Source organism: Cetorhinus maximus, chromosome 9 (assembly GCF_964194155.1).
Source record: "Cetorhinus maximus chromosome 9, sCetMax3.hap1.1, whole genome shotgun sequence".
NCBI lineage: Eukaryota > Metazoa > Chordata > Chondrichthyes > Lamniformes > Cetorhinidae > Cetorhinus > Cetorhinus maximus.
In genome coordinates this window covers 103305023-103330790 of record NC_135887.1, presented here as the reverse complement: position 1 = coordinate 103330790, position 25768 = coordinate 103305023, and the positions used below count along the sequence as shown (strand labels likewise).

Here is a 25768-nt window from a genome sequence, read left to right as displayed (position 1 = left end):
GAGCTCTCAAACACCTTGAATTGTTCTTAAAGCAGAATTACTTCTAGAAATTTATTGTTTGATACCAGTGTCTGTGCCGTAAGCCAATCTCTTTAATGCCTATTGCGCTGATGGACAACCAGCAATAACAATTTCAACATGTGTGGTGAAGAGTCATTCCAAGCAACAGGACAGTCCTGGTGCTGTAGGATGCAATGTGTACTGACAGAGGAAATGGTTTTGGCCCATGCTTCCAACAATAGCAGTGGCCGAGATGGTAACACATACCTGCTGTTGGAAATAGAGGTGGCCATGTTTCTTTGCTACTCATGAGCTGAGCTGCCCATGGACAGAATTAATTGTCGGAGGGCGTGCTGCCGCCTCTCGCGTGCCTGCCGACAATTAAGAGGCCTATTAAGGCCTTTAATCAATTAATTAAATTTAATTCTTCGCTGCTCGTCCAACCGTTCGGTTGGTGGGCGGGCAAATAGGGCAGGCGGCCTTCGCATTTTTAATGAAACCGGGCCGGATGAGGTTTCGGACAGTAAATAAAAAAACCGATAAAAATATTAAAATCTCATTTTTAACATGTCCCTGCTCATGTGACAGAGTCACGTGAAAGGACATGTTTTCTTTATTTTTGAAATCTTTATTTTTAATGTTAAAAGTTTTCAGCTCCGTGAGGCAGTTCTGTGCCTTCAGGGAGCTTTCTTTGAGCGCGCCCGCGCGCATGCGCACATTTCAGCGCTCGTGTTCCTCCCACCCCCACCCAAACAGCGCCGAGGTTATCAACGTGCATTTCACACTGGCAGGCCGCTAATTGTCCCGCCAGCTTGAAATTGCAGTCAGGGCTCGATCACAATGCAGATCTGCTGCTGTAGGATCTGCCCCACAAAATAAATGGAATTAACACACCTGGCTATTGTCTTATTTAAAGATTTATTTTATGAAGATTGATTACAGCTGCTTTTCTGTGATGAAGTTTCCCCCATGTGGCTGTACTAATTAGCTTATTTTTGTATTTTTGCCGCAGCACCTGGGGAATTACCAGAGTTTGTGAAGAAAACGATTTACAAAAGAGATTGCAGAGGGGATCAATTTTAATTAATTACTATCAAAAATTATATAAAATACCCATATTTCAGATTGTACACTACTGTGAGGGATAGCGCAGACTTCTGGCCTCTTTGTTACTTGTGGCCCCTTATGCTCCGTAATTTAGAAAGCTGGTTTAGTTATTTTCTGTTGGAGATAGTTTATCACTGTAATCAGGCAGAGAGCTGACACTCAGTACAATACAACACATATATATAATATCTATAAGCACAGAATGGATTACAAAAACCAGACTGAAGGCAGTTAGTCTGATCTGCTTAAGAGCACAGTAGTCAGCTGTCTATGCCTATGTTTTGATGCACATTCATTGCTTTTCTAAATGACTGCAGTGTGTACTTATTGCAGCATCTAATGATTTTTATTTGTAGTGTTATGAAGTAAACCTTTTTGACAGGGTCAAATGAACAAAAGAGCAACTGGTTTATTTCGAATCAGTCAATGTTAATCAGTCAAACTTAATTGAGGAATGTTGTACAAATACATTGGGCATTCAGCCATTACAACCACTAACAGTAATCCTAATCTCCATGAGTCTTAATGTTTTACAATCAGAAAATCTTCCAAATATCCAGCAGCTTGATTAACCTCTAATGGATGACACTTTATTAAAAGACTTAAAGTATTTTAATTCCTTATTTCTCCAGAAACTACTTAAGAATAGAAATAGTTAAATTAACATAATCCAATCATCAATTGGATTATTGTAGATGCAGATTATGAAAGATTTCAGTTTGCAAGTTAATATGATTAATAGGTTCCCAGAGAAAGAATCTAAACTTTAAAAGTTGAATTGAATTTGCTACAGCTACTTTTATTTTCATATTTAAAACATCTGTAACCCTTCCAAAAAAAACTTTTGGCTCAAAATCCAAATTACACTACATACACAATAACAGAAGGTGGCAAATAAAGGGTCAATTTTTAAAAAAAATTGCTGGCAAGAAGGGGCTGGTGATGGTCTGTGAGGAGGGTGGTGGTTGGAGGGGGAGGGAGGAGCATGAAGACTGAAAGGCAGCCCTGGATCTTACTAGAAATTCAGTCTGGTACCTTTAGCACACATACTGTAATGCTGAAAAAAGAGACATACTGTTGAAACTTTTCATCTTGTACTCATCAGGACAGGCACATGAATGCCAAATTTCAAAGGGAACAACAATTTATACTGCATGAGAAAAGGGTACCGATTGGTTGGCAAGTTGACTCTGTTTGGTTGAGGTGCTGCCATGGAGATTGCACCAGGGAACTATTGTCCCCCATCTTTTGTTTGATGCAAAAAAAAACACATGCCTTGACATGCCCTTTTTGCCTGCAGAGGATAATAGGTCCCTTCCTATGAATATATGTAGCTCCTAGCAAGGATAAGTGAGCCACATTGTGAGCCTGGCTGATGATCTTAAATTGATTGTTAGTGTAATTTCTAGCACACCCAGGATTGTTCTGTAAGTGCTGTCCAATTCAAGAATCACATCTAACATTAGCCATTATATTGAAAACAAAAATAAAAATATCTGGAAAAACTCAGCAGGTCTGGCAGCATCTGCGGAGAGGAACACAGTTAACGTTTCGAATCCGTATGACTCTTCAACAGAACTAAGTAAAAATAGAAAAGAGGTGAAATATGAGTTTTGCAAGCCCAGGCTGGTTGAGTGCCATTGGTACTCTGCCTGTGGAAAACAACCAAAGAGGCATGCTGTTTGATATGATCTGCCAGCCATTGGAACATATGGCATCACACTGGCACTGAAATTCATATACAAAATCATTCATTTATGTGGTAGACAGAATGTCTTTTTGGCTTAATTGTAGCACCCCGTTAGTGGAAAATACCACTCATGTTGCTATTGCATTGTGGCAGCATGAAACGGCTAGCTTCACCTGTTACTCAAATATTTTTCGAGATACCTTAACCTTCCAGGATAATTTGAGGTAGACTGGGCACTTTTCAGGTCTGAAAGTGGCTGATTTAGTCCCATTCATGAGTATGTCCGATACACAGCGATCAATGATCTGATCAGAGTAGCCATTACCCCACAGGGTAACTTTGGTGCACCCTATTTTGTCCTTCCTACAGCTCCTCATGCTATAAGATTGGCCTCATTTGTCATCTCATAAATGGAGCCCATTTGCTCAATGTACAAATTTGATGCCAAGATGGAGTGAATCAAAGCTATTCTGCCTACCGTATAAATGAATAAGGTGGTCTATGAATTTCAGTGCTGGTGCGATGCCAGGTGCAAACGGCATATATTCAAATGACTGGTGGATCAATCAAACAGTACATCCTCATGGCTGTTCACAACAGGTAGAGTACTGACCGTACTCAGACAGCCTGGGCTTGCAAAACTCTGAACATAATGTCTAACGTTAGATGCGATTCAACTATTGGACAGCACTTGCTGAACAATCGTGAGCCTGTAAAGAGTTACACTAACAATCAAAGTGGCTCGCTTACGCTCCCTTGAAGATACATAAATTTATGCACAGGCATCTGTCCTTTGCAAGCGAAAGGAGCATGTCCAGGCATTGTGCTTTATTGAATTAAACAAAAGCATTGGGGGACCTTTTGATAAGGTCCTGCATGGGAGACTGATAACGAAGGTAAAAGCTCATGGGATCCAAGGCAATTTGGCAAATTGGATCCAGAATTGGCTGAGTGGCAAGAAGCAGAGGATGATGGTCGAGGGGTGTTTTTGTGACTGGATGCCTGTGACCAATGGGGTTCCACAGGGATCGGTGTTGGGTCCTTTACTGTTCTTTAGACCTATATGACTCTATAATAATTCCCTGGTGTATTCTCCATGGCAACACCTCAACCAATCGGCGCCCTTTTATCATGCAGTATAAATTGTTGTTCCCTTTGAAATTTAGCATTCTTGTGTCTGTCCTGATGAGTACAAGATGAAAAGCTTCGACAGTGTGTCTCTTTTGTCATCAATACTCAGGTTCTGTGCTATCAAGCGACAATTTCTAAATTCACCACTATTGCAAACGGTGCTTTGTCTATTTTAGCTCTTTTACCCTTCAGTAAGAATAATGAGATGCTTTGATGTATTAGCAGCTGCATAAATGAAAGCTCCTTTATTTTTCTTGAAGTAATGCCTATGCCACATTGTACTTATATCCTAACTCTGTCCACATGTGTCATAGGCCTATATTCAGTGTTATTTTTGGTCAGCTTTTTTGGGGCATGTGTGCATCTTGAACTACTTTCTGGAGTGTAGTGATCAATTGGCTGTTGTGCCATTAGTAATTTAGTCCTTTAAGATTTAACCCAAAACCATAATAGCTAAGAAAGTTCTGGCATTAACACTCAGTTCAAATTACAATTGATCCCTTTTGATCCACCAGGGATTGATGGTCCAGCCGCCTTTCAGGATGATGTCCAGGAGGTGGGAAGTCAAATTCAGATTCTCACCGTTGGACAGTCTAGCCAAGATGATGATGTGGATACAGACACCGCAGCCAGTGCACAGCAAGCAACAAAGCAGGACCTTCGAGTAACAATGCAGAAGAAAGGTAAGCTAATTTCTTACTTATCAAAACTGAACTGAAACCTTTGGCATCCTCTTCAGTGAATTGAGAATAAATATCCCAATTAAATGACTATAATCCATTGCGAAGAAAAAAAACGGGTAGAGTGTAAAATCAGCTAGTGCCTGTTTTGTGCTATTCCAAATTATTCCCCAACTACCCACACAACCCATTCCCCCACTACATATCCACATTAAATTCTGCCAGGGCAGCTATAGCACAGATAGATGCAAAATAAAGTTCCCTTACCCTGCCCCATCAAACTTCCATTACCTAATTCACTAGCACATTTTTACCATTTCTGAGTTCTAGAAGTTCTGGATTGTATAATTTTTTTTTAGTTCTTGGTACATGAGCAGCACTGGCTAGGTCAGCATTTATTGCCCATTCCTAATTGCCCTTGAGAAGGTGGCAGTGTGCTGCCTCTTGACCCGCTGCAGTCCATGTGGTGTAGGTAGGGAGTCCAAGGAAGGGGTGTCATTCAAGAAGGCTACTTTGTCTTGATTGGTGTTGAGCCTCTTAGGTGTTGTTTGGAGCTGCACTCATCCAAGCAAATCAAAAGTATTCCATTACACTCTTGATTAGTGCCTTGTTGATGATATAAAGGTTTTGGGGAGTCAGGAGGTGAGTCACTGCAGAATTCTCAACCCCTGACCTGCATTGGTAGCCACAGTATTTATCTGGTTGGTTCAGTTAAGTTTCTGATAACTATTTAATTAGTGATGGAATCATGCTTAAGCCCTATGTCACTAAGAAGTAGGTCAATGTTGCCTAAACTCAAAGCATGAAGGATCATTTCATCTAAGGAGCAGACTTCATTCTATCAGTTGGGCCTGATTTTTGCCAGCCCAAAGAAGTAAAAGTTACACTAAACCCACTAAACAGTCCACGTCCCCGGCTTCGTTCTTCCATGATAGTTTAAATAGATCTCTCCAATCAAATTGAACCTACAGTTACAAACATTATCAACAGCAAGCACTGAGTAGTCTTTTGTTGTCAGGAATTTACTTCCTAAGGCAGAACCTACTGCATTGTCTTCAACATGTCAATTTTTATTTAGTCATATGGCAATGTTAAAGACATTTACTTTGATTTTGAAAGTGGAACCTCAATCTATATCTCCTCTTGGTTAACCTGTTTTCTTATTCCTTTTTTAGAATAAGCCTCTAAAGATACACATTGAAGGTTACTACAACCCACATTTTATGCAGCACATCAAATTTCTTCAGATATTGAAGAGCAAATTGTTGCCGACAGGGCAAATCCCTGATTGCAGAGGAGAAAAAGGCTTTTCAAATTTCTTGAGGCAGTATTTTGTGCTTATGCTCCTCCCAAAACATGCTGCAAACTTATGCAACTTAATTTAAACTGATCCCAAATAAACTCCCCATTTTGATTCATTTGTTCTTGATTAATTTACAATGGGTGCTAATGCGTTTTCAAGGGCTTTGCTGAAGAACTCCATCATTTGAAGTTGGGTTAGCATATTGGTAAGGCTTGCATTTTAATTTAGCCAACTAAGCCATTCCCCACTATCTACTTCCTGAGGTCGCTATTGACCAGAAATTTAACTGGATCAACCACATAAATACTGTGGCTACAAGAGCAGGTCAGAGGCTAGGAATTCTGAGGCGAGTAACTCACCTGACTCCCCAAAGCCTATCCGCAATCTCCAAGGCACAAGGTCAGGAGTGTGATGGAATACTCTCCACTTGCCTGGATGAGTGCAACTCCAACAACACTCAAGAAGCTTGATACCATCTAGGACAAAGCAGCCCACTTGATTGGCACTCCAACCACCATCTTAAACATTCACTCGCACCACCTCCAGTGCACTCTATCTTCAGTGTGTACCATCTACAAGATGCAATGCAGTAACTCACTAAAACTTCTTCAGACAGCACCTTCCAAACCCATGGCCTCTACTACCTAGAAGAACAAGGCCTGCAGGTGCATGAGAACACCACCATGTGCAACTTCCCTCCAAGTCACACGCCATCCTGATTTGGAAATATATCCCCAGTCCTTCACTGTGGCAATATTAAAATCCTGGAACCCCCTCCCTAACAGCACTCTGGGTGTACTTACACCACACAGACTGCAGTGACTCAAGAAGGCAGCTCACCACCATCTTCTTATGGGCAATTCGGGATAAGCAATAAATGCTGGCTTAGCCAGCCACACTTACATCCTATGATTGAATTTAAAAGGATTAGAGCTCATTCTTTTCCTGCTGCTTGCTGTTGTTTTCCTTCAAGTCAGTCTCTTTTGATGCCCACCTCCCACTGGAGAGGGCTTAGCACTGCTATACAGCACTTTCCAAGCATGCAGTGTATCATTGATGGCACTCATGTTATCACTGGTGTTCTTTCCCACTTACACCGATCCAATAAGGGGTGGGGGCGAGTGGTTGTTGGTAGACACTTTAGATGGTTCACTCAACCTCAAGGGAACATATATGAGGGAATTGCTTAGCTCCTCTATAAAAATCCCACCTTTATAGGGCCCTCAGTGGAACACACACCAGCTGAGTGTTGTTAGTGAGTTCCCCTGAGGGCCTTAAGAAAGCCCCAGACCTTTACAAGAAATAGGCAATTAATCTTGAAATGAATCAATCTCCTTCTCCAGAAGGCCAGCTTGCTCCACTGGGAGTGGAAAATTAAAAATGTGAAGTCCTGCTATTACAGCAGATGACATTATACCAATATTCCAACCAGATGTTCAGGACAAACATGACGTGATAAACCTAGCAATGCAAATGACCTGCTATTTGTTCCTTTGGTCATAGTGGGTCTGTCCTGCTGTATTTGCACCAGTGAAGCAGGTTCCCAGGAGTTTCAGTTGCTACTGCTAATTTTCCCCTCATAGTGCCTATTTAACTATCTTGCTTTACCCCTCTCATTGCTGTATTGATTTAAACATTGCCCCACAGCTCTAGTTAACATCCCACGAAGATACTATTCTCAGCTTTATTACGGTATAGGCCATCCTATTGGTGCAGCCAAATCCTGTACCAGAACTGTACCTGTCCCTGGGATCAGAAAAACACACTTCTACGTCACATCTCTAACCACATAATGTTCTGTCTAGCCCAGTACTCCTGTATTAACTGGTGCTAATACTGATAATAATTTTGGGGTTGATACCTTGGGGACTTACTTTTCACTTTACTCTGATATTTGCTGGATCTAAATCCTATTCCTGAAATCATTGGTTTTGACTAGAAGCACAACTTTGAGTGGATCCTCCTCTTTCTGTGAGAGCCTTCAAATCTGATCTATCACTTTGCTTCCTCTGACACCTGGGACACATCACACCATTTAGGTGAGGGCTTACACTAGGTTACTAATGAGACTGTCTGCTCCCCTCGCTATCAAACCTCTTGCTGCCATTGCATTCTCACCTCTTACTCTGCACTCTTGGACAAACCATTTCTGTGCTCTTAAAAGTAGTTACAGTTTTATTGATGAGTTTATGCTTTGAGTGCAGAGCTTTGCCTCCAGATGTGCTTGGAGGTAACTAAGTCCTTACGGATTTTCCATCAAATAACTTCCTTTCCCAAATTCTCATTAAGAATTCTTGATGCACCTGGAGTGCAAATTCATAAAATCTACCCTCAAATGTTTGTGTGAGTTTGAAATCATGTTTCACTCTTGATGGTCTCACACCCAACAGTTGCTCAGACTAGTGCAATTTAGGCTTGTTCAACTTTTATAAATGTAGATACCAATCTAAATGTAGAAAAATAAATGTAGATAACTATCACTAGAGAAAAAGTATTAGGGACCTGGAGGGTTGTATCCTAGGATATTAAAGGAAGTAGCTACAGAGAAAGTGGATGCACTTCTAAAAATCCTTAGATTCTGGATAAGTCCCAGAGGACTGGAGAACAACCAATGTAACACCCTAATTCAAAAAGAGAGGAAGACAAAAAACAGATAATTATAGGCCAGTTAGCTTAACATCTGTCATTGGGAAAATGTTGGAGTCCATTATAAAGGATGTAATAGCAGAGCATTTAGAAATATATAATCTAACCGAGCAGAGTGAGCATGGCTTAATGAAGGGGAAATCATGCCTAACAAATTTATTAGAATTCTTTGAGGAAGTAACAAGCAGGATAGATAAAGGGGAACCAGTAGATGTAATATATTTGGATTTCCAAAAGGTGTTCGATAAGGTACCGCACATGAGGCTACTTAAGAGCCCATGGTGTTGGGGGTAGTTTATTAGCAGATAATTATAGGCCAGTTAGCTTAACATCTGTCATTGGGAAAATGTTGGAGTCCATTATAAAGGATGTAATAGCAGAGCATTTAGAAATACATAATCTAACCGAGCAGAGTGAGCATGGCTTAATGAAGGGGAAATCATGCCTAACAAATTTATTAGAATTCTTTGAGGAAGTAACAAGCAGGATAGATAAAGGGGAACCAGTAGATGTAATATATTTGGATTTCCAAAAGGTGTTCGATAAGGTACCGCACATGAGGCTACTTAAGAGCCCATGGTGTTGGGGGTAGTTTATTAGCATGGATAGAGGATTGGCTAACTAGTAGAAGACAGAGTTGGGATAATTTTGGGATGGCAACCTGTAACTAGTAGAGTGCCACAGGGATTAGTGCTGGGGCCACAATTATTTACAATATATATTAATGACTTAGATGAGGAAGTGAATGTACTAACGCCAAGTTTGCAAATGACACAAAAATAAGTGGGAAGGCAAGTGGTGAGGATGATACAAGGAGTCTACAGAGGAATATAGATAGGTTAAGTGAATGGGCAAAAACTTGGCAGATGGAATATAATGTGGGAATATGTGAGGTTATGCACTTTGGCAGGAAGAATAGAGGAGCTGAATATTATTTAAATGGAGAAAGACTGCAGAAGGCTGCAGCACAGAGGGATTTAGGAGCCCTTGTGCATGAATCCCAAAAAGCTAACATACAATTTCAACAGGTAATAGGGAAGGCAAATGGAACATTAGCCTTTATTTCAAAGGAAATGGAGTATAAAAATAGGAAAGACTTGCTGAAACTATACAAGGAAGCTATACAAGGATGATGCTGGGTATGGAGGTATTTTTTTTATGAGGAGAGGTTGAGTAGCTTGGGCCTGTACTCATTGGAGTTTAGAAGAATGAGAGGCGACCTTATTGAAACATATAAGATTCTTAGGGGGCTTGACAGGCTAGATGCTGAGAGGTTGTTTCCCCTTGTGGGAGAGTCCAGGATCAAAGCGCATAATCTCAGAGTAAAGGGGTGCCTGTTTAAAACAGAGATGAGGAGGAATTTCTTCAATTAGAATTCTTTATCACAGAGGGCTGTAGAGGCTGGGTCGTTAAGTATATTCAAGGCTGAGGTAGACAGATTTTTAATCAGTAAGGGAATTAAAGGTTAAGGGGAAAAGGCAGGAAAGTGGAGTTGAGGATTATCAGGTCAGCCGAGATCTCATTGAATGGCGGAGCAGACCTGATGGGCCGAATGGCCCACTTCTGCTTCTACGTCTTATGGTCTTAATCTTTAGACAGAGGCCTACTGCATGAATAAGAAATAACCCAGCAAATTGACTTAATGATGATTTTTGCCTCAACAGGTATTTCGAGCAGCATGAACTTCGATGAGGAAGAAGATGAAGAAGATGAAGATAGCTCTAGCTCTTCTCAATTGAACAGTAACACCAGGCCTGGCTCTGCTTCCAGTAAAAAATCTAATAAGGTGAGGACTAGAAATAATTTCTTAACATTTGTTCAAAACTTAAGAGAGCGGGAAAGCAAAAGAACAGACCAGGGTCCAAATAGCAGTGTAGAAATCTCTCTATCTCCAAACTTATGTTTCCTTTCCATGCACATTGACTACATCTTCATTTACAAGACCTTTTATAAATCGTTCATTCCAGTTAAAAGTTGACACAACTATTTTCAGTGAGTGAAAATGTAATTTAGTGTTCCTCCATTTTCTGTCCCATCAGCTGTCACTCTGATCAATGGTTCCTTCTGCCTGTTGACTGTAAGGATCCTGTTTGATGTGAATCTGAATAGCAGAGGCTGACAGCATTCAACTGCAAATGATTCAGCACAAATTGTGAGCCTCATTCAGAGTGAGATTGCCGCTGAAGGAGATAGAAATGGTACAGTAGTGCAGTAAAGGGTGGCACAATTACTTTTGCTATATCTTGCAACTGCGGACTGGGCATTATATGCAAGTGTGTCTGCCCTGTTACATCAGCTTCAGATAATCGCTTTTGAGTATTTTCAGTGCAAGTTGTCTGTTTCTGAATCGAATCAACCTTTGAGTGACCACAAATCCAGCTTTTACTAAGAATTGTTGATCAAGATTAAAGCTAACTTCCTCATCTTCTGTCAGTTATCTGACTTTCATGTTGATGCTTGTTCTGTTACAAGTGTCAGGAGCAGAAATGGTCATTGTGTGAGACAATGGTTTACGATCATTGTCCTTGGATAATAAGCATTTGCAGTGTCCGTTGGGCAGACTCAAAATATCTGCAGAGAACTAAAATGCCACTTAATGGCCAAATACAAGTAACAGACAATAATGGTTAGCATTGGGCTTCATTGACACTAGAACACTAACATCATACTAACCCGATGCAGCCCTTGACACAGTTGTCCACACAATGCTCTTCCACTGCCTCTCCTCCATCGTTCAGCTGGGTGGGACTGCACTTGTCAGGTTCCATTTTTACCTATCCAGTTGTAGCCAGAAAATCATTTGCAATGACTCCTCTTCCTGCTTCTGCACCATTATCTCTAGAGACTTCACAGAATCAGAACCACAGAATCACACAGTGCAGAAGAGGCCCATCGGCCCATCGAGTCTGCCAACATGTGAGAAACACCTGACCTACCTACCTAATCCCATTTACCAGCACTTGGCCCATAGCCTTGGACGTTATGACGTGCCAAGTGCTCATCCAGGTACTTTTTAAAGGATGTGAGGCAACCCACCTCCACCACCCTCCCAGGCAGTGCATTCCAGACCGTCACCATCCTCTGGGCAAAAAGGTTTTTTCTCACATTCCCCCTAAACCTCCTGCCCCTCACCTTGAACTTATGCCCCCTTGTGACTGACCCTTCAATTAAGGGGAACAGCTGCTCCCTATCCACCCTGTCCATACCCCTCATAATCTTGTATACCTCGATCAGGTCGCCCCTCAGTCTTCTCTGCTCCAACAAAAACAACTCGTCTATCCAACCTCTCTTCATAACTTAAATGTTTCATCCCAGGCAACATCCTGGTGAATCTCCTCTGCAACCCCTCCAGTGCAATCACATCCTTCCTATAATGTGGCGACCAGAACTGCACACAGTACTCCAGCTGGGGCCTCACCAAGGTTCTATACAACTCCAACATGACCTCCCTACTTTTGTAATCTATGCCTCGATTGATAAAGGCAAGTGTCCCATATGTCTTTTTCACCACTCCACTAACATGCCCCTCTGCCTTCAGAGATCTATGGACACACACACCAAGTTCCCTTTGTTCCTCAGAACTTCCTAGTGCTATGCCGTTCATTGAATACTTCCTTGTCAAATTACTCCTTCCAAAGTGTAGCAACTCACACTTTTCAGGGCTAAATGCCATCTGCCACTTATCTGTCCATTTGACCATCCCGTCTATATCTTCTTGTAGCCCAAGACAATCAACCTCACTGTTAACCACCCGGCCAATCTTTGTGTCATCCGCAAACTTACTAATCCTACCCCCCACATAGTCATCTATGTCGTTTATATAAATGATGAATAATAGGGGACCGAGCACAGATCCCTGTGGTACGCCACTGAACACTGGCTTCTAGTCACTAAAGCATCCTTCTGTCATCACCCTCTGCCTCCTACAACTAAGCCAATTTTGAATCCACCTTATCAAATTACCCTGTATTCCATGTGCATTTGCCTTCTTTATAAGTCTCCCATGTGGGACCTTGTCAAAGGCTTTGCTGAAATCCATATAACCTACATCAACTGCACTACCCTCATCTACACACCTGGTCACCTCCTCAAAAAATTCAATCAAATTTGTTAGGCATGACCTCCCTCTGACAAAGCCATGCTGACTATCCCTGATCAAACCTTGCCTCTCCAAGTGGAGATAGATACTCTCCTTCAGAATTTCTCCAATAGTTTCCCTATCACTGACGTGAGACTCACTGGCTTGTAGTTCCCTGGCTTATCTCTACAACCCTTCTTAAATAGCGGAACCACATTAGCTGTTCTCCAGTCCTCTGGCACCTCCCCCGTGGCCAGAGAGGAAATCAAAATTTGGGTCAGAACCCCTGCGATCTCCTCCCTTGCCTCCCTCAGCAGTCTGGGACACAAATCATCTGGACCTGGAGGTTTGTCCACATTTAAGCCTGCCAACACCTCCAATACCTTGTCCCTCCCTATATCAATTTGCTTAAGAACCTCGCAGTCTCTCTCCCCGAGTTCGATACCTTCATCCTCATCCTCTTGGGTGAAGATGGATGTGAAGTATTCATTCAACACTCTAGCGATGACCTCTGGCTCCACCCATAGATTGCCCCCTTGGTCTGTAAGGGGCCCTACTCTTTTCCTGGTTATCCACTTCCCATTGATATACTTATAGAATATCTTGGGATTTTGCCTACTTTTACCAGCCAGAGCTTTCTATATCCCCTCTTCCAAGGATGTTCCTCAGTCTCCTTCTAGTTTTCATCTATATACTGCCCCTTGGTAACAAAGACACAATGCTGGATTCCGCATGTAAACTGACAACCCCCAGCTTTACTTCACAACTCTCTCCCTTAGCCCCTCCATGGTCTCTAATTTGTTACACTGCTTATCAGACACCCAGTACTGGATGAGCAGAAGTTTCCTCTAACTAAATATTGGGAAACCAGAAGTCGTTGTCTTTGGCTCCGTCACCAAATCTGCTCTCTCATCACCGACACCATCGCTTGACATTGCAACTACCTGACATTGAACTATATCGTACATAAGAACATTAGTGTATTTTACACTGGGATAAGCTTCCGAACACATTTCTGCTCAGTCACCAAGACTGTCATTTCCATGTCTGTAGCATTGCCTGGCTCCCTCCTTTCTTCAGCCCATTGCTGTTAAAACCCTCATCGATCCCTTTATTACCTATAAACTTGACTATTCTTCTCTCTCCCCCCCCCCCCCCCCCCCCCGGCCACCTTAAACCAGCTTATATTTCACCTTTCTCCTAACTATGCTTCAGTTCTGCCAAAGGGTCATGAAGACTCAAAACGTTAACTGATTTCTTCTCCACCGATGCTGCCAGACCTGCTGAGTTTTTCCAGGTAATTCTGTTTTTGTTTTGGATTTCCAGCATCCACAGTAGCTTTTAGCTTTTTGTTTTTATTTTTGACTATTCCTTTGCTCTCTTGCCAGCCCTCTCACCTTCGACCCTAAATAAAGGAGCTCCTTCAAAACTTTGCTAACTGTATCCTAGCTGATACCAAGTCCTGTTCACCCATCACCCCCCTGAGCTACATTGGGTCCTGGTCCAGCAACACCTCAATTGTAAATTCCCTGTCTTCTTTTCAAATTTCTCCATGGCCTTGACCCTCCCTATCTCTGTAACCTACTCCAACCCCATAATCCTCCATCACCTCGGCACTCATCCAGTTCTGGACTCTTCCGTTCCCCAATTTTAATCGCTCCACCATTAGTAGCTGTGCCTTCAGCCACCTAGACCTCAAGTTCTGGAATCCCCTCCCTAAACCTCTATTTCTCTTTACCTCTATTAACTCCTTTAAAACATTCCTTAAAGCTTGCCACTTTGACCCCATCTGTCCAATTATCTCATTTTTTTATTAATTCAGGGGATGTGGGCTTCGCTAGCTAGGCCAGCATTTATTGCCCATCCCTAGTTGCCCTTGAGAAGGTGGTGGTGAGCTGCTTTCTTGAACCGTTGCAGTCCATGTGGTGTAGGTACACCCACAGTGCTGTTAGGAAGGGAGTTGCAGGATTTTGACCCCGTGACAGTGAAGGAATGGCGATATATTTCCAAGTCAGGATGGTGAGTGACTTGGAGGGGAAATTCCAGGTGGCAGTGTTCCCATCTATCTGCTGCCCTTGTCCTTCTAGATGGTAGAGGTCATGGATTTGGAATGTGATGTCGAAGGAACCTTAGTGAATTCCTGCAGTGCATCTTATAGATGGTACACACTGCTGCTACTGTGCGTCGGTGGTGGCCTGATGTCAAACTTTGTTTGGTAACACTCCGGTGAAGCACCTTAGGATGTTTTATTATGGGTAAAGGTGCTCTATAAATGCAAATTGTTGTTTTTCAGTGTAGTATGGAGGATGTCAGGATTCAAATAAGATATTTAACTGAGGTCCCAACTGGCCCCTCTAGTCATTGTAAAGATCCCATGACAACATTCAAGGGGAACAATGGAGTTCTTCTAGTGTCCCAGCCAACATTCACCCTTTGACAACATCACTAAACAGATTATCTGGTCATTTATCCCATTGCTGTTTGTGGGACCTTGCTGTGCATAAACTGTCTGCCACATGTCCCTATATTACACCGAACATTGGCTGTGAAGCGGTTTGGGATTTTCTGAGGATGTGAATAAGTGCAAGTTCTTTCTTACCTTTGGAATTCTGAGACCCTCGCTGTTTTCCATTATTGTAGATATATATCACAGGAACTAAAGAGGATTGATCCCTGAGGTACTGCCAGTTCTTCTCCAACCTGAGCAACAACCATTATTTGTTCCATGTCCATCAACTAATTTCCTATCCAACTTGTCTTACCCTATTCAGACCTGACGGAATCAGCCCCCGTCTCCATCATGCCCGCCCAACCCCCTTCACAATGTAAAAGTTGGGATCGGATCTGCCCCAGCTTGGCTGGCTCACCCCACAGTTATTCAAGGCCGTTGGGCTGTCAAATGGATTGAGGCGGCCCTTCCATGTCCATCATGGAGGAAGTCACGCCTCCAGGAGCTGCTAGCCAATCAATAGGCTGGCAGCTCTCCAGTGCCAGCAGTGCTACCAGGAGTTTAATTACCTGCTTTGTTCAATTAAGTAATTTAAGCCACTCTCCATTGTAATAAACTTTGACATTCATTGATAAAGCCTATTTGCGAACAGTCGATTGGATGATTGATACTTGTAGCAAAAAGCAGAATAGCTGGGATTAATAAGTGGGTAAAAATTCTCAGTAGCTCCATTACTATGTCAACAATTTACTGGCTATCATTTTTTTTTGGTTAGCTCAATCGCTGACATTTGCAGAAACCCATCGCTATGAGTCTCCAAATCAAGCTACTAGGAAAGCTAATGTTTGTCCAACATGGTTATCCACATCATAGGGACATGTCTCACCTGCTTAAGTCCAGGAAACTAAGGTGCAAGCTGGAAAGATATGTTCTTTTTCAAAGATACCTGAATTTATTATTCTTTGCTGGTCGTTTGTTCCGTTCATCTACATTCATGTGGGAAGGAAAATATGTCTTCATCCACAGAAGTGCTTTCATCCTGCTAAATACAAATGTTCACAAAACAGTGGGACAGATCTTTTGGCTGTGTTGTTTCTGGTGAATGCAGCCCATGGAGATATTGTCACATTTCCCTATTACTGAGCACAATTTCTTCCTGTTTTCCAGGAAGCAGCCTCGGTCTCAACCCCTCCAGGAACTGATGCTCTAATAGAGGTGGATGACCTTGAGGAGTTTGGTGTGAGACCAGCTCCACAAGGAATCACCATTAAATGCCGAATCACAAGAGATAAGAAGGGAATGGACCGTGGAATGTATCCTACCTACTACCTCCACCTAGAAAGGGATGATGGAAAAAAGGTTAGTCAATAACATATATTTTAGCACATGTTCCAAGTCATATATTCTGAGTTCAAGTTATGGAAATCTAACATAGATTGCTTCATACAGAGTACACTCCTTATAATTTATTTATATATATATATATATATATGTATATTTTATATGTAATATATTTTTTATATATATATGTATTTATATGCACATCAGGAGATATTCCATGCCCATTCTGACTCATTTTTGCTGTAAATTCAAAAAGGGCCCAAACATAGGTTGAAGCCCACATATGCCTAACCTTTCCAAAGAAATTCCTGTTTAAACTGCTGTCCTTCCAAAGAAATTCCTGTTTAAATTATTGTCCTTGAAAGGGGATTCCCACTCAGCATAGTAAGAGGTGGAACCTTCACTCATCCCTTGCAAGGCCAGCCATGTAGGCTGGAACTGGAACTGAAGACAGGGATCCCAGCCTTGGGAATTACCATGTCGCTGACTCCCAGAAGAATCCAGATCAATGCAAAAGAGTCGGTAAGACCAAGATCCAGGCCAGTATCATGGTTTGGACTCCCAAAGCAAAGAGGACAAATTAAATTAAATATTTTTTTTTGTAAAAATATACTTTATTCATAAAATATCTTCAATCACATTCCAAACCATTTCAAAAACACCATTACAAGGGTACAATCCAGGTTAAACTTTTACAAAATGTATCACCAGGTGCATCAGTACAAACAATATTACAATCATTTACAGCCTTTCATTTTGAGCTGTACAGCCCGAGGGGCTCTAAACAGTTCCCAGTCTCTCGGTGCGCTGTGGCAGAAAGGTCTTAGACAGCGACCCTTCCCCATTGCGCCTTTGCGGCAGCTGCCCCAAGCTTTAGTGCGTCCCTCAGCACGTAGTCCTGGACTTTGGATTGTGCCAGTCCGCAACAATCGGTCGGGGACAACTCTTTGTGCTGGAAGACCAACAAGTTTCGGGCAGACCAAAGCGCCTCTTTCACCGAGTTGATGATCCTCCAGCTGCAGTTGATTTTTGTCTCGGTGTGTGTCCCTGGGAACAGCCCGTAGAGCACAGAGTCCTGTGTCACAGAACTGCTCGGGATGAACCTCGACAGCAACCACTGCATCTCTCTCCAGACTTTCTTTGCAAAGGCACAATCCACAAGGAGGTGAACAACGGTCTCTTCCCCACCACAGCCACCTCGAGGGCAACGTGCAGAGGGGGTGAGCCTCCTGGCGTGTAGGAAGGATCTGACGGGGAGGGCCTTTCTCACCACCAGCCAAGCTACGTCTTGGTGCTTGTTGGAAAGTTCTGGCGATGAGGCATTCTGCCAAATGACTTTGACAGTCTGCTCGGGGAACCATCCCACAGGGTCCACCCTCTCCTTTCCCCTCAGGGCCTCTAGGACGTTACGTGCTGACCACTGCCTGATGGACTTGTGGTCAAAGGTGTTTTTCTGCATAAATTTTTCCACCAGGGACAGGTGGTACGGCACGGTCCAACTACTTGGAGCGTTCCGCGGCAGCGTGGCCAGACCCATCCTTCGCAACACCGGGGACAGGTAGAACCTCAGCACATAGTGACACTTGGTGTTTGCGTACTGAGGGTCTACGCACCGCTTGATGCAGCCACACACAAAGGTGGCCATCAGTATAATATTTTTTTTTTTGTAAAAATATACTTTATTCATAAAATATCTTCAATCACATTCCAAACCATTTCAAAAACAACATTACAAGGGTACAATCCAGGTTACACTTTTACAAGATGTATCACCAGGTGCATCAGTACAAACAATATTACAATCATTTACAGCCTTTCATTTTGATCTGTACAGCCCGAGGGGCTCTAAACAGTTCCCAGTCTCTCGGTGCGCTGTGGTAGAAAGGTCTTAGACAGCGACCCTTCCCCATTGCGCCTTTGCGGCAGCTGCCCCAAGCTTTAGTGCGTCCCTCAGCACGTAGTCCTGGACTTTGGATTGTGCCAGTCCGCAACAATCGGTCGGGGACAACTCTTTGTGCTGGAAGACCAACAAGTTTCGGGCAGACCAAAGCGCCTCTTTCACCGAGTTGATGATCCTCCAGCTGCAGTTGATGTTTGTCTCGGTGTGTGTCCCTGGGAACAGCCCGTAGAGCACAGAGTCCTGTGTCACAGAACTGCTCGGGATGAACCTCGACAGCAACCACTGCATCTCTCTCCAGACTTTCTTTGCAAAGGCACAATCCACAAGGAGGTGAACAACGGTCTCTTCCCCACCACAGCCACCTCGAGGGCAACGTGCAGAGGGGGTGAGCCTCCTGGCGTGTAGGAAGGATCTGACGGGGAGGGCCTTTCTCACCACCAGCCAAGCTACGTCTTGGTGCTTGTTGGAAAGTTCTGGCGATGAGGCATTCTGCCAAATGACTTTGACAGTCTGCTCGGGGAACCATCCCACAGGGTCCACCCTCTCCTTTTCCCTCAGGGCCTCTAGGACGTTACGTGCTGACCACTGCCTGATGGACTTGTGGTCAAAGGTGTTTTTCTGCATAAATTTTTCCACCAGGGACAGGTGGTACGGCACGGTCCAACTACTTGGAGCGTTCCGCGGCAGCGTGGCCAGACCCATCCTTCGCAACACCGGGGACAGGTAGAACCTCAGCACGTAGTGACACTTGGTGTTTGCGTACTGAGGGTCTACGCACCGCTTGATGCAGATTTTTTTTTTTTTTTTTTGTAAAAATATACTTTATTCATAAAATATCTTCAATCACATTCCAAACCATTTCAATAACAACATTACAAGGGTACAATCCAGGTTAAACTTTTACAAAATGTATCACCAGGTGCATCAGTACAAACAATATTACAATCATTTACAGCCTTTCATTTTGATCTGTACAGCCCGAGGGGCTCTAAACAGTTCCCAGTCTCTCGGTGCGCTGTGGTAGAAAGGTCTTAGACAGCGACCCTTCCCCATTGCGCCTTTGCGGCAGCTGCCCCAAGCTTTAGTGCGTCCCTCAGCACGTAGTCCTGGACTTTGGATTGTGCCAGTCCGCAACAATCGGTCAGGGACAACTCTTTGTGCTGGAAGACCAACAAGTTTCGGGCAGACCAAAGCGCCTCTTTCACCGAGTTGATGATCCTCCAGCTGCAGTTGATGTTTGTCTCGGTGCGTGTCCCTGGGAACAGCCCGTAGAGCACAGAGTCCTGTGTCACAGAACTGCTCGGGATGAACCTCGACAGCAACCACTGCATCTCTCTCAAGACTTTCTTTGCAAAGGCACAATCCACAAGGAGGTGAACAACGGTCTCTTCCCCACCACAGCCACCTCGAGGGCAACGTGCAGAGGGGGTGAGCCTCCTGGCGTGTAGGAAGGATCTGACGGGGAGGGCCTTTCTCACCACCAGCCAAGCTACGTCTTGGTGCTTGTTGGAAAGTTCTGGCGATGAGGCATTCTGCCAAATGACTTTGACAGTCTGCTCGGGGAACCATCCCACAGGGTCCACCCTCTCCTTTTCCCTCAGGGCCTCTAGGGCGTTACGTGCTGACCACTGCCTGATGGACTTGTGGTCAAAGGTGTTTTTCTGCATAAATTTTTCCACCAGGGACAGGTGGTACGGCACGGTCCAACTACTTGGAGCGTTCCGCGGCAGCGTGGCCAGACCCATCCTTCGCAACACCGGGGACAGGTAGAACCTCAGCACGTAGTGACACTTGGTGTTTGCGTACTGAGGGTCTACGCACCGCTTGATGCAGCCACACACAAAGGTGGCCATCAGTATGAGGGCGATGTTGGGCACGTTTTTTCCCCCTTTATCTAGAGGCTTGTACATCGCGTCCCTGCGGACACGATCCATTTTCGACCTCCAGATAAAGCGGAAGATGGCTCGAGTGATCGCCGTCGCGCAGGAGTCTGGAATGGGCCAGACCTGCGCCACGTACAGCAACAGCGAGAGTACCTCACACCTGATGACCAGGTTCTTACCCGCAATGGAGAGGGAGCGTCGCTCCCACATGCCCAGTTTCCTCTTCACCATAGCCACTCGCTCCTTCCAGTTTCTAACGCATGCCCCGGTCCCTCCGAACCATATCCCCAGCACCTTCAGGCCGTCAGCCCTGACAGTGAAGGGGACAAAGGATCGGTCAGCCCAGTTCCCAAAGAACATGGCCTCGCTCTTCCCACGATTTACCTTGGCTCCCGAGGCCAGTTCAAACTGGTCGCAGATGTGCATCAGTCTGCGCACCGACAGCGGATCCGAGCAGAAGACGGCGACGTCGTCCATGTACAGGGAGGCTTTTACCTGAGTGCCTCCACTGCCTGGGATCGTCACTCCTCTTATGCCCGGATCCTTCCTGATGGACTCGGCAAAGGGTTCTATGCAACACACGAAAAGGACAGGCGAGAGAGGACAGCCCTGCCTGACTCCAGATTTGATCGGAAAGCTATCTGTTTCCCACCCATTGATTGAGACTGCGCTACTGATGTTAGTGTAGAGCAGTTGGATCCAATTTCGAATTCCCTCCCCAAACCCCATTTTGGAGAGCACATCCCCCATGTAGGTGTGCGATATTCTGTCAAAGGCCTTCTCCTGATCCAAGCTGATGAGGCAGGTATCCACACCCCTGTCCTGTACATAGGCAATCGTATCCCTGAGCAGCGCCAGGCTGTCAGAGATCTTCCTGCTCGGCACAGAGCAGGTCTGGTCAGGGTGAATCACCAATTCCAGAGCGGATTTGACCCGGTTGGCGATGACCTTGGACAGAATCTTATAGTCCACATTCAACAGTGAAATGGGTCGCCAATTTCTAATTTCCTCCCTTTCCCCCTTGTGCTTGTAGATGAGGGTGATGATGCCTTTCCTCATGGATTCTGACATACTACCGGCCAGGAGCATACTCTCGTACACCCCTAGCAGGTCTGGGCCGATCAAGTCCCACAGAGCCGAATACAACTCCGCCGGCAAGCCGTCGCTTCCGGGGGTTTTACTCTTCTCGAAGGACTCGAGGGCCTTAGTCAGTTCATCAGGAGTTAGCGGTTTGTCCAGGCTCTCCCGCGTACTGTGGTCTAAGACCTCCGTGATAGAGGACAGGAAGGACTGGGAGGCCGTGCTGTCCGTGGGCTTCACGTCATACAATCCGGCATAAAAGGATTTGCTGATCCTCAGAATGTCGGACCGTGATGACTTTACTGAGCCGTCTTCTTCCTTCAGGCTGCTGATCACAGAGCGCTCTCTGTGTACCTTTTGGAAGAAGAAACGTGAGCACGTCTCATCCTGCTCCACGGAGCGGACTCTGGAACGGAAGATGATCTTGGAGGCCTCCGAGGCAAAGTGCGAGGCTTGCTGGCCCTTCACCTCTTGGAGCTCCTCCTTGACATCGACCCCCATCGACTGCAGCCGGAGCAGGTTCTGCATCTTTTTCTGGAGTTGGGACATTTCCCTCTGTTCCTTTCTAGCTTTCTGGGTGCCTTTGAGGATGAAAAACCTCTTGATGCTTCCCTTGATCGCTTCCCACCAGTGTGTCAGGGACTCAAAGAGGGGTTTCACGGTTCTCCAACCTTTGTAATCCCTCTTGAGCTCCTCAATGTTCTCTGGGGTCAGCAGTTGCACATTTAGCTTCCATGCCCCCCTGCCCACCCTCAGGTCCGTCTCCAAGTGGCAGTCCGCCAGTAGGAGGCAGTGGTCAGAGAAGAACACCGGCTTGACCTCGGTGGATCTGACTGTGAATGCACGGGACACAAACAGGAAGTCTATCCTGGAACGAATGGACCCGTCTGGCCGCGACCAGGTGTATCTACGCTGCGCTCCATCTGCAGGGTTGCTGAAGACGTCGTGCAGCTTGGCATCCTTAACTGTTTCCATCAGGGATCTGGACGTAGCGTCCAATCTGCTGCCGGCCCTGCCGGATCGTCCAGCCGCATCGATGATGCAGTTGAAGTCACCGCCCAGAATGACCGGCCTGGAGGTCGCCAGCAGCAGTGGGAGCTGCTGAAAAACCTCCAGCCGCTCAGCCCCTTGTGCCGGGCCATACACGTTAATTAACCGGAGTGGAGCGTTCTTGTACATTACGTCTGCTACGAGGAGTCGCCCGCCCACCACCTCCTTGACCTCGGAGACGGTGAAGTTGCCTCCCCGCAGCAGAATACCCAGGCCGGAGGAACGAGAGTCGTTTCCGCCCGACCAGATCGATGGCCCGTGGGACCACCATCGTGACCATTGCCTGTAGGAGCTGAGGTGCGGTATCGCACACTCCTGCAGAAACAACAGGTCAGCTTTGACCTTGGCTAGGTAGTCCAAGGTCGCAACACATCGCGTAGTAGATTTAATGCTACGCACATTTATGGATACAATCTTTAAACCCATTTTAAAGCATTTATTCTCCTACCAAACCCACTGTCTCTGAGAGTCCCAGACCTTTAGTCTGCTCCTTCATACCCGTAGTGAGCTCAAATTCCTTCACTTTGGATGGGCTGAGGTAGATCTCCTTGGCCGTGTTCTGCTCCGGTGGCATCTGGAGGTTCACGTAGAGAGTGGGTTTTGAGACGACCTTTGCTGGAGAAGCTTCTCCAAAACTCACCCCCTCTGGGGTGTTGCTGTTCCCGGCTTCCTGGAGCTGGGGTGCGATGATTGCCTCACTGCTCCCAGATTCCAGGGGCTGTGGTGCACTGGCCTCCTCAGGTTGCAGGCAAAGTTGGGGTGCGCTGGTCTCCTTGTTGTCTCCAATTTTCTGGAGCTCGGGTGTCTCGTCCTCCAACGCCCTGGAGCTTTGCCGCCTCTTCTGTCGGTGCCGCTCTGGCACTTCATCATCCGAAGAGCTGCTGCCCTTGTCATCCGTGTCGGATGGGAGACGCCTCTTGCCGCTTCTCTGGGAAACGCCTTTGCTTCTTCTTCGCTCCCTCTTACTTTTCTTGTTCTTCACCGTCCGCCACTCCCCCTGCTGCTTTTCCACTGCTGCCTCCTCCTCCATTGATTCGCTGTCCTGAGGACTGGGAGGTTCAGGGGGTAGTGCTGTTGATTGGCTCTCTGTTGCCTCAATCTCTTTCTCCACCTTGTCTCTCTCTGTGTCCTCCTTTGTCCCGTTGAGCTCCCTGGGGGCCTTGGTGGTTGGAGTGACACGGAACATTTCTTCTGCTTCCCCCTGGTCGGCTTTGGCTGCCTGTGCGTAAGTACGGCAGCGTTTGGGGCAGGTCCTGTAGAGGTGACTTGCCTCGCCACACAGGTTGCAGCACTTGGCCTGTTTGCAGTCTTTTGTCTGGTGCCCTTCCTGTTTGCAGATCTTGCAGAGGGAGGCCCTGCAGTTGGCCGCCACATGACCAGCCTTGCCGCATGAGCGACAATGCTTGGGTTGCCCAGCGTAGACCAGGTAGCCACGGTTTCCCCCGATAGCGAAACTGGAAGGAGGGTGGAAAATGGCTCCCTTACCATCGGTCTTTAGCGTGACCTTAAACAGGCGTTTGCCTGTCCAGATCCCCAAGTCGTCTCGAATCTCGGTGCCGCTCCCCACCTTATCGAAGTACCTGGTGAGGAAGGTGACCACGTCGGCGACAGGGACGAAGGGGTTGTACACATGCACCATCACCTCACGTTCCCGTTGCAACGGCAGAGAAAAGTGCGGCTCCGCCGTCAGGATCTTCATCTCCGGCAGGTCTCTCTTCTCCTCGATCACCCTCAGGAGCCGGACGCAGTCTGCCACCCGCTTGAACGTCACGTCAAAATAACCACCTTTGCAGGAGTCATGCAGGGTGAAGATCTCCGTAGCTTGGAAGCCGCATGCCTTCAACAGGATCCTCCTGGTGAAGAAGCCCCGATCCATAGGTGATCCTCCTTTGCTGTGGTTCACCGTGACTCGGACGGTGATAGGTAATCCACGGTATGGATTTGGATTGCGATTGGTTATCGCCCTTCCATCCCGACCTTGCCTTGGCAGGACCATGGTGTCGCCCCTGCAACACTTGATCTTAGCCAAAAGGCCGAGCGAGAAGCGGCCATCAGTATAATATAACTATTTGTGATGTCCACATAAAGGGGGCTGCTGGATCAGTTTAAATCTTTCTCTGAGGGAACCCCACAATCACCACACCTTCTGGAAATGGTAAGTAGCCAGGATTCCTGACCTTGCCATCTTGGCAGGTAATTGATGATGTGGGCACTCACCAGTGAGTGGGACCTTTTCCCTTGACTCCTTGAGCTTTGATGGGATCATCAGAGAGGAGAGAACATTTCCATGATTATGCCAAGATGCATATTTATGTGCCCCACCATTCCCATCTGCTGCATGCTTTCAATTCCACTGACTGGGATCAGCTGCTAGATTTTGGCTTTTCCTTTTCTCTATGGTGACTGCTATACTGCATTACTACAACTTGTAGTCTCCATGGCTCCTTCTTCAGGAAGACTGCATTTCAGTTGATGTTTTATTTTTGTAAGATAGCTGCACTGCAATTTTCCTATTTATTTTTTTATTTAGTTAAGTTTTTAAATTCTTACCACTTTTCTTTCCTCCTCTCTGAAAGCATTGATTCTTGCTGGCATATGGTTTGAAGAACATGTGGTGTCTTTTAATCTTTCACCTAAGTGGGTAGTCCTTGATTGCCAGGGCGACAGGGAGTGTATCTGGATGATGGATTCTAACTGGGAATGGGTTTTGGGGGCTAGGAGGACAAGGCATGTAAAACCCGCCTGATGTCATCAGCTTGAGGGCCTGGCTATCTTAGGCCTCAGTTGCCCTTTATCAGCCGGCTACTTGCCCAAAGAGTGGAAGAAGACATCTGGCTGGCTTCCTTGCAAAGATTAGCCAGTACAGGCCCAAAGGCAAGCACCACAGTAAGTCACAGGAAGGGCTGTTTTGAGAGTGCTAAGGGGGAACTTGGAGGTGCAAAGGCATCAATTTTTGTTGCAAGGCCCAGAGGAGCACTCCTGCTCTTACTAGCCCCTCTAAGGAAAGTTCCTGATTTAGTTTATAGGACCTCCTCTTTCCTACCAGGATTCACCTCTATTGGGATGTTAATTACATTGAAGGACCACAATTAAGGACTATGATAAGGCCCCCTTCTGAGACAGGCAGACTCGTCAGCCACCTAAATAAAAAAGCCCAGTGAAGGAGGCAGCATGAATTGAGAAGAAATGGGGCCATAAGTCTTTGTTTGTCTATTTTAACTGTGTCAATCTTATGCCAATCAAACAGGGCAGTTAAAATTCCTCCCATGGACTACATGGGGACATCATTGTTGGCTGCCCTTCAATTCGAGGATGACATCTACTCAGAGCAACGAGTGTCTGCCATGAGTCTTAGTATGAGTGACAGGCCAATTTTCACCCTGCATAACTTTGGGCATATGGAACAGGACGTACCACCAGGGATCCAGAG

At 45.6% G+C, this 25768-nt stretch overlaps 1 protein-coding gene across 3 annotated transcripts in view; it reads left to right on the top strand.

Moving 5' to 3' along the window:
- tub (TUB bipartite transcription factor) overlaps window positions 1–25768 on the top strand; it is a 275702-nt gene that overhangs the window by 209648 nt on the left and 40286 nt on the right. For all 3 annotated transcript variants that reach the window (XM_078549225.1, XM_078549224.1, XM_078549223.1), the window contains 3 exons: window positions 4444–4611; window positions 10222–10343; window positions 16252–16443. In XM_078549225.1, coding sequence (XP_078405351.1) covers window positions 4444–4611; window positions 10222–10343; window positions 16252–16443 — 482 coding nt within the window. The remainder of the gene's footprint in view (window positions 1–4443; window positions 4612–10221; window positions 10344–16251; window positions 16444–25768) is intronic.